General features: G+C 46.3%; 1 protein-coding gene across 1 annotated transcript; it reads right to left on the reverse strand.

Annotated features, from left to right (window-relative positions):
• Positions 1-2,667: 2,667 nt before the first annotated feature.
• On the reverse strand, positions 2,668-3,705 carry LOC138968208 (rhodopsin, GQ-coupled-like). The gene has a single exon (XM_070340761.1). The coding sequence runs from the start codon at positions 3,653-3,655 to the stop codon at positions 2,708-2,710; it is 948 nt and encodes a 315-aa protein (XP_070196862.1). The 5' UTR covers positions 3,656-3,705; the 3' UTR covers positions 2,668-2,707.
• Positions 3,706-10,000: the final 6,295 nt, after the last annotated feature.

A 10,000-nucleotide genomic window follows, 5' to 3' on the forward strand; every position in this document is an offset into this window, starting at 1 on the left:
TCATGCTATGTCCGACAATCAGATGATATTGGGTTGCCAGCCTGTCTGTTGCTTGAATGGTCGTCATGCTATGTCCGACAATCAGATGATATTGGATTGCCAGCCTGTCTGTTGCTTGAATGGTCGTCATGCTATGTCCGACAATCAGATGATATTGGATTGCCAGCCTGTCTGTTGCTTGAATGGTCGTCATGCTATGTTCGACAATCAGATGATATTGGATTGCCAGCCTGTCTGTTGCTTGAATGGTCGTCATTCTATGTCCGACAATCAGATGATATTGGATTGCCAGCCTGTCTGTTGCTTGAACGGTCGTCATGCTATGTCCGACAATCAGATGATATTGGATTGCCAGCCTGTCTGTTGCTTGAATGGTCGTCATGCTATGTTCGACAATCAGATGATATTGGATTGCCAGCCTGGCTGTTGCTTGAATGGTCGTCATTCTATGTCCGACAATCAGATGATATTGGATTGCCAGCCTGTCTGTTGCTTGAATGGTCGTCATGCTATGTCCGACAATCAGATGATATTGGATTGCCAGCCTGTCTGTTGCTTGAATGGTCGTCATGCTATGTCCGACAATCAGATGATATTGGATTGCCAGCCTGTCTGTTGCTTGAATGGTCGTCATGCTATGTCCGACAATCAGATGATATTGGATTGCCAGCCTGTCTGTTGCTTGAATGGTCGTCATGCTATGTCCGACAATCAGATGATATTGGATTGCCAGCCTGTCTGTTGCTTGAATGGTCGTCATGCTATGTCCGACAATCAGATGATATTGGATTGCCAGCCTGTCTGTTGCTTGAATGGTCGTCATGCTATGTCCGACAATCAGATGATATTGGATTGCCAGCCTGTCTGTTGCTTGAATGGTCGTCATTCTATGTCCGACAATCAGATGATATTGGATTGTCGGCAGCTGTCCTACTCGTCGCCCTCGTATGAATGGCGATGAAACAAGTCCTGTTCGTCGCCCTCGTATGTATGGCGATGAAACACGTCCTGTTCGTCTTTTTGTTTGTTTGTTTGTTTAACGCCCAGCCGACCACGAAGGGCCATATCAGGGCGGTGCTGCTTTGACATATAACGTGCGCCACACACAAGACAGAAGTCGCAGCACAGGCTTCATGTCTCACCCAGTCACATTATTCTGACACCGGACCAACCAGTCCTAGCACTAACCCCATAATGCCAGACGCCAGGCGGAGCAGCCACTAGATTGCCAATTTTAAAGTCTTAGGTATGACCCGGCCGGGGTTCGAACCCACGACCTCCCGACTGATCACGGGGCGGACGCCTTACCACTAGGCCAACCGTGCCGGTCTCCTGTTCGTCGCCCTCGTATGTGTGGCAATGAAACAAGTCCTGTTCGTCGCCAACGTATGTATACTGACGTCCAAAAGAAACGCGAAAAATATTTATTTCACAAATAATGTTTTTCTGGATTAACAAAAGTTGCGTTATTTTTGGCAGCCAGTATATCAAGACCGATGTTTGAGGAAGGTGTATTGTGAATTTTACCGCATCAGCGCACTTGCAATCCACGTAAAGCCCGAGTTAGCTGAGACATTTTTCTTGTGCAGTTCAGCTGCACGTGCAAGAAAAGCACAAAAGCTGATCAGTGAGTGGTGTTATGTTCACTGTCACTAGAGGATAACAATGCCACAAAGTTACAGGTTTCATCAGTCCCTCAATCGACGCTATCACCATGCCAAGACTCACTTCTGCTGAACGCGAGAGAGCCATTGGACGTCTGGAGGCTGGGGACACGCCGGAAGCCGTGGCTGCGACTTTCCAATGTCACATATCCACCATTTATCGTCTCCTGCAGCGGTTTGTGATAACTGGCTCTACTGCTGATGCCGAGCAAAGCGGCAGACCCCGAGTGACGACGCCAAGGCAAGATCGGCACATTTTCCCAAGCCATGTTGCACATCCCTTCAGAACAGCTGCAGAAACAGCCAGAACTGTTATAGGGACACACCAGGCACCCATTTCTAGGCAAACGGCCAGCCGGCGACTGCGCTTCAGAGGGCTGAGGAACTGTCGTCCAGCCCCCTCACCGTGCGCCATAGACAGACACGCCTGCATTGGGCGCAAGGCCACCTCAATTGGAACAATGTTCGCTGGCAGAACGTGCTTTTCAGCGATGAAAGCCGTTTCTGCATTGACCATGCCGACGGGCGTGTTCGGGTATGGAGAAGAAGTGGTTACCACTATGCTGACAACTGTGTCGTGGAGAACATCGCTTGGGGTGGGCCCAGCCTCATGTTGTGGGGCGCCATCGGCCACAACCAGGTGCATTGAGCGGACCAACGTGTTGCTTGCCTGGGAATGTTGGTCCAGGCCTGCCGGACGCCCGGCAGGCCTGGACCAACATTCCCAGGCAAGCCAGCAACACGTTGGTCCGCTCAATGCACCGCCGATGCCAGGCCGTCATCGATGCTAATGGGGGCCACACACGCTATTGACTGTTCTGTTAAGCGCTAATAACGCATCGTCTCCGCAACCTTACTGTGTTATGGACCATAAGTCAGTGTTCTACTCTACCAAAAATTGGACATTAATAATGAAATTTGAATTTTTGTACGATTTTTTTATTAGGCAATAAATGACACTAGACACTGTTTTTCGCGTTTCTTTTGGACGTCAGTATATAACGATGAAACAAGTCTGCGCCTTGCGTTACGGACAGCAGCAGTTAGTTAGATAGTTGTTTCTTTTGGGGTCCAGCGGACCATATAGGCCAAATCAGGACCCCAGGACAGCAGCAGATTGTTTGACGAAGCAGCCTACGGAACTTAGAAATGAAGAGCAGGTAGAAGACGATGTTGATTGCAGAGTTGACAACTTCAAATAGATCCGCAACGGCGAACATAAGGCCAGTGCAAAATTGTCCACAGTCACTTTCGATAGTAGGTTGGCCCTCTACCATGCATGCTAAACTGACGGGATAGGCGATGGTGGAGGAGACGCTGAGACACACGATGGCGAGTAGCAGACGGTAGAATCGTGACGATGAAGCTGCCCATGATGTTGTGTGAGCAGCGATTTGCCTTCTGTGCGCGATCAGCTTGCGCACCAGACTGACGTTGAGACACACCAGCACCATCACTGGGAGAGCCAGGCAGGTACCATGTATAATGTAATAGGTTCTGAGACGAAGGTGCTGGAAGTAGACTGCAGTAATCACGTACGGAAGACCCGCTAGAAAACACAAGAAAATCATGAGTACACAGCCGGTAATCGCCCGACGTTTGGACAGCAGAATTTTCATTCGAAGAGGTCTAAACACAGCGATCCATCTGATGATGATCAGAGCTAGCGTCGTGTGCACCGTGAGGAGCCGGCTGTAGACGTAGAAACTGTGAAAGACTAAAGGCACTGTCACGAGAATGCCACAGTGCCTGAGTAGAAACTCGACAAGCAGGAATGTATCTGAAACAGCCAGAACCTTGAGGAAGAGGGTGGTCGGATTGAAATGTGACTCTGCACTCCACACAACCAAGCACACGAGGTTTCCAAACACACCCAAAACAGCAACAGGACTGGTGACGTAGTGGTTCAACACTCGTTCAGCTGGTAGCACAGAGGGATCTGCATGCAGGCTAACTGTGCAAGCGGTAGTATCGTCAGTAGACTCGTTCATGATGGTGTTTGAGTCCGGCGCTGGTTCTGTACGACGCCTATTTCTCGAGATAGGTGTGACCACATGACGTCATTTCAGCTGTCGTCATCCGAGATCTTTTCGTATTCCAGTCATTTCCCAGTTCTGTGTTCTGTATGGAAGGGCGCTGGTTCTGTGCGACGCTTAGTTTTCGAGATAGGTGTGACCTGACGAAGAACATCACGACACATCTTTCAAAAATAGAATTATGTTACGTTTGGCATCAATCTGGGAGTTATTTCTCTGGTAACGTTGTGCAAAATTAGATCTGGGCTGTTCGGTTGAGGCGGATTACTTTGATTAACATGACTACATGTAATGATGAGAAAACGTACAAAACACAAAAACGAACGGGGAAACCGACGAGTTGACACATGCTCGACTCGAGAACCCGGGCGCGTGTAAGGTAGGGGAAGGGCTCCTAATATGGACCGGCTCCTAATATGGACCACCTCCTGTTCTGACAAACTAACGGCGCTAGAGCGCTCAAAATATTTTCGTTCGTTGTATTCACCCTCTCTGGATAACTTGCACATGTCAAAACAGTTGTAGAAACACAAACCTCAAACCCGTTAGGCTTTTTCTCTTTTTTCACTTTTGGCAGCGTTCACTCTAAATTTGCCGCCTAAAACGGCCTCGTTTCTGTCCACAGCCAAAGCTGTTATCACACAAAAGTTGTGATGTTTGACAGCTAAGACGGTATTTGTTACATTTTAGCAGTGTTGACCCCGAGTTTCTACTGCAAACAAAAAATAATAGCAACATATCAAAGTATGTGTGTGTCCCCTAATATGGACCGCCTTAAAAAAAATCGAAGAAAATCAAATCTAAAGGCTATTTTCATTAATTTATTCAGAAGCTTGCTGAAAAAAACTTAACTAGCCCTCAAAATTTCAAAACAATATATCAAATTGTCTCATTTTCGTGGTAGTTGATAATTTGACTTATTTTCGCTCTGTTTTTGATAAGCTTCTTTAGTTTCCTGGTGTGCTTCAAATAATGCTCTCATCAACCCAAAACAGATAAATCTAAAGCATATTTTAATTAGTCTGACTTGCACACTAAGTTTTATCATGTTATTTTGAAGTATAGGGTCCTTTTTACAGTAATTCGCGAAGGCCTCTTCACCGGTCCATATTGGGCGCCCAGGCTCCTAATATGGACCATTTGTGATTTTGTCTGTATTTATTTTTTGCTGAATGCCTATCAAAGCTAATTCACTCTAATTAGGCCTAACAGTTAACCTAAGAGAGAAGGACTACCAAACACAAAATGAAACTTCTTCGCAAAGAAACAAGCTAGTTATCAGCAAAAAACAAAAAGTAATCCATATTAGGAGCCCTTCCCCTATGTTTTCAGTTCAAGTTTGAGTTTTCACGCCTGTGTTTCGTGTGCCTCGTTGTTAAGGTGGTGGTAAGTTTGCCCCCAGTGCCGGCGGTCTCGAGTCAAGTTTTGACTAAATGTAAAAAGTAGAAACATTTAGAAAAAAGGTTTTACAAAAGTCTTTCCATTTACGGGACTCGAGGGTGTGGTGTATGTACATGTACGTACACTGAGCACAAAAAATTAAGGATATTTTTTCAGTGGTATAGCAACTATTCTGCATGGCTTGTCGATTTCACTGCCTTTGCCACGAGCGGTGGACTGACGAAACTACGAGTATGCGGTCTTGGTGAAAAAAGCAGTGCGTTCAGTTTCATTCTGTGAGTTCGACAGCTTGACTAAATGTTGTTATTTCGCCTTACGCGACTTGTTGATTTATTCCATAGGTTTTGAGTCGTATATTGAAAATGGAATATAGTGCGTAAGTGCCCTTGAACAGCTTTCCCAGAATACCGTATTCTATTTTTAGTACGGGATATCACCAAGAACAGGTCAAAGGGCATCTGTATCATCGCTCGTCGACTGATGATAGTAGCGCACTTCTAGTATAATACAGGGCCGGACCCAGGGGGGGGGGGGGGGGGGGGGGGGTTCCAGGTGTTCCGGAATCCCACCCCTGGAAAAAGCATGTACCTTGCTTTGACTTTTACTAGTTTTAGCACCAAAACAATGCTGCTCTTAACCCTCAAAACAAGGCCCAGAATGCACCAGATTGCACAGATTTTAACCGTTTTTTCAAAAAATTTCCGGGGGAGCATGCCCCCGGACCACCCTAGTTCGCTTCGCCACTTCGCTGATTTGCCCCCCCAAAAAAGGAGGAACCCCCCCCCCCCCCTTACAACTCATTTGGTCCGGCCCTGTAATAGACTTCTGCTAAGTCCCAAACCCTACTGCAAGTCGTGAATATTTAATTTCCTCATAAGGTGACTCCCATCATGTGACTCCTGTGTGTTAGCGGTAACAACGTCAGGAGACACGTCCATGATGTAGGGGTTCGAGTCCTGACACGTCGTATTCATAGCGGTGCATTTGCAGCATCACTTCACTAAGTCTCTCTCTCTCTCTCTCTCTCTCTCTCTCTCTCTCTCTCTCTCTCTCTCTCTCTCTCTCTCTCTCTCTCTCTCTCTCTCTCTCTCTCTCTCCCTCCCTCCCTCCTCTCCTCTCTCTCTCACTCTTTCTCTCTCTCTCTCTCTCTCTCTCTCTCTCTCTCTCTCTCTCTCTCTCTCTCTCTCTCTCTCTCTCTCTCTCTCTCTCTCTCTCTCTCTCTCTCTCTCTCTCTCTCTCTCTCTCTCTCGCTCTCTCATTATACTAGAAAACAATAAGTCGCGTAAGGCGAAAATACAACATTTAGTCAAGCTGTCGAACTCACAGAATGCAATGCAATTTTTCAGCAAGACCGTATATAGTCCTCTTGCCAGCCTTATTGATCCCTCTTGTGAACCCGGAAATGTTGAGTACACCAAGAGGTTTTTGCAGAAATGTACTGTATGGGTCCCCAGGAGTCAGAAACTGCCGGATGCTAACTTGCATATGTTGAGCAATTTGCATAATTAGCCTAATTAGCATAAATTAGCATAATTCTTGAAAAGTCAATATCTCAGCAGCCCCTTGGCCGATTTGGACAATCTTGGAGTGGTTTTGTGGTTAATTGATGATTCAAAATCCATTTTTGATATTTCCCAATTTGCATAATTAGCCTAATTAGCATAAATTAGCATAATTCTTGAAAAGTCAATATCTCAGCAGCCCCTTGGCCGATTTGGACAATCTTGGAGTGGTTTTGTGGTTAATTGATGATTCAGAATCCATTTTTGATATTTCCAAATTCAAGATGGCAACCATTTCCGGTTTAAACCGGAAGTGGCTGTATTTCAGCTCCAAGTGGGCAATAATTGAAATAACGTTAACTCATTTATGAACTGCAGAATGATTATCAATTAATATATGAAAGTAGTATCCACATTCCTGATACTGCCAAAGATGACCTCCTCGTCGGGAGCCATGTGTGCCGCCACTCAGATGGTGCAGCTGCTGTGAGTGCAGATATGTTCGGGGAGCAGACATGCATCGAGCAAGGGAAGGGAGCAGGTGGCATGAAAGGCATTTCTACCAACCCTGAGCAGGTCGCCGTATGGATCCAATCCTTTGGCATCTGCTCACTTCTCTCCAAGTCAATGGATGAGATGTACAATGATGCAGAAGGACTAGATGAGACACAGAAACACAAAACACACAAAGAAGAGGGCAAACGACGGCGAGAGTTGGACGCTGATGACCGAGCCAATATTCTGAGAGTGTTGAACGAAAACTCCAACCCACTCACCACAGAGATGACCACCCTCAACCATATCATAAACGGCCAGATAGCAGATGAAAAGGTGAATGTGCAAGATGCACTGGAGATTGGCAGAGACATGAGCACGAAGTTCTCTTCATCAGTACCTAAGGGATTTCATGCACCCATTTCAAAGAAGGTGGTGACAATGAAGTTCATGCCGAAAGGCGTGAAGGTCAATGGAAAGACCGTACGTGACCTGCAGGCTATATTCGCTCGCCTGCTCGTGGTGGGGAGCACAAGACATATCGAGCTATCCACTCTCTTCAACTATGAGCTTGGTCCAGTCCCTGCTTCCATCATTGATGAGTATGGTTTCCTCAGAAAAGGCAACAAGTCTGTGTTTCTTCAGCGCCTTAGAATCCTTGACCCCAATCCTCCAGCACCAGATGTCATACTTGTTGATGCCTCGCAGCTCATCTACCACGTGCTGACCTCGCAGCCAGTATGGGACGCCGGCTTCATCAGCACATCACTGAAACTTACGTCATCTTTGGCCAGTACAATCAAATATCTGCCAAAGACCACGAGAGACAGAGGAGAGCTGCAGAGACCTCTACAAAGTATCATCTCTCACTGACAACTCCTCTACCTAGCCGAGACAAAGTCATGAAGAACAAAGCATACAAGAAAATGCTGGGAGAGCTCCTGTGCACTCACAGCATTGGAGATCACATTGAGATGGTCAGCAGAGCAGACAGTATCGTCACTCATGATGAAGCTGACGTCTCTCTCATCTCGTACATGTTAGATGCAGCCAGACGAGGTGCTGCAACCATCCGTAGTCTCTGTGATGACACTGATGTGTTTGTGCTCTTAGTCTTCTGGTGCTGGAAGGCTGGCATTACTTGCCGCCTGCAGATGGAGAAATGGAATGGAACTGTTCTGGATATCAATTCAACAGTACATAAGCTGGGTGACCAGTGTCGTTCCATCCTGGCCGTACACGCTCTCTCAGGTTGTGACACTACCTCTTACCCTTTAGGGAAAGGTAAGGTATCTGCGCTCAAGGCCATGAGTGTGGTACCTGGTGACCTGCTTCACTTCATCGGAGAGGAGGGAGCCACTGACTTGCAGATACAAGAGGCAATGAGGGCTTTCTTCCTGGCTCTCTACAATCAGAAGAAGTGGGCATCTGTGAACGTCGCCAGATATGACATCTACAGAAAACGCAAAACGCCCCCAGCGCCGAAGACACTGCCTCCTACAGAGCGCAATGCTCACCTCCATGGACAACGAGCACATCTACAGGTTCTTCTTTGGAAAGCAGCAGACTGTCCTCACCCACCAGCAGTAGAGATCACCAATTTCGGATGGAACATTCTGAACAGACATGGAAAGGAAGGCGAGGAAGTTGTGATGCCAGTCCTGGACACAAGCCCTGTTGCTCCTCCTGCCCTGATGGATGTTATCAGCTGTGACGTGGCTGCAAAGCTGAAACGCCGTGTACAACAGTGAAATGCAGCTGTGCAGCCGAAGGCCTGACCTGTACCAGCTATTGCGTCTGCGGAGGATGTGAAGGTACATGTTGTAACCCGCTCACACCACAAGCACAGCAAGAAATGGACGAAGACATCGATGCAGAGTTTGCTGAAGGGGAAGGAGATACAACAGATGAGGATGAGGATGCCGCTGACGATGTTGATGATGTGATTTAGCCAACAAGAAATGGACAAAGACATCGATGCAGAGTTTGGTGAAGGAGAAGAAGGAGATACAACAGATGAGGATGCAGCTGACTATGTTGATGATGTGATTTAGCCAGTCATGTCAATCTCGCTTGACCCCCCGCGGGTTAGGGGGAGTCCCATATTGGTTGGGACGAGAAAGAATTTACCCGATGCTAACCAGCATGTCGTAAGAGGCGACTAACAGGTTCTGTTTCTCCTTTTACCCTTGTTAAGTGTTTCTTGTATAGAATATAGTCAATGTTTGTAAAGATTTTTAGTCAAGCAGTATGTAAGAAATGTTACGTCCTTTGTACTGGAAACTTGCATTCTCCCAGTAAGGTCATATATTGTACTACGTTGCAAGCCCCTGGAGCAATTTTTTGATTAGTGCTTTTGTGAACAAGAAACAATTAACAAGTGGCTCTATCCCATCTCCCCCCTTTCCCCTATCCCATCTCCCCCCTTCCCCCGTCGCGATATAACCTTGAATGGTTGAAAACGACGTTAAACACCAAATAAAGAAAGAAAGAAATCTCGCTTGGAATGGTTCATGCACTCCTTTCTTCCAATACCAAATTATACCATGAATTAATTTGGAGTCTAGTAGTCTATGTTTTAAGAGATATAGTATATTCTGTATATCGTTTGAACAATGTTTCAAAACAATATGCAGTTAACCGAGTTCATTTTTTTTCCAATAAAGGCCTACTAGGAGGTGAAATATGGCCATTTCCGGTTTAAACCGGAAGTGGCGGCCATCTTGAATTTGGAAGTATCATAAATTGATTCAGAGTCATCAATAATCCCAACACCGACTCAAAAATTGTCGAAATCGGCCAAGGGACTGCTGAGATATTGACTTTTCAAGAATTATGCTAATTTATGCTAATTAGGCTAATTATGCAAAATGCTCAAGATATGCAAGTTAGCATCCGGCAG

Source organism: Littorina saxatilis, linkage group LG6 (genome assembly GCF_037325665.1).
Source record: "Littorina saxatilis isolate snail1 linkage group LG6, US_GU_Lsax_2.0, whole genome shotgun sequence".
Classification (NCBI taxonomy): domain Eukaryota; kingdom Metazoa; phylum Mollusca; class Gastropoda; order Littorinimorpha; family Littorinidae; genus Littorina; species Littorina saxatilis.

What these genes read in the sequence shown, in the direction of transcription:
- LOC138968208 (XM_070340761.1), bottom strand. Translation starts at nt 3,655, where the DNA reads ATGAACGAGTCTACTGACGATACTACCGCTTGCACAGTTAGCCTGCAT.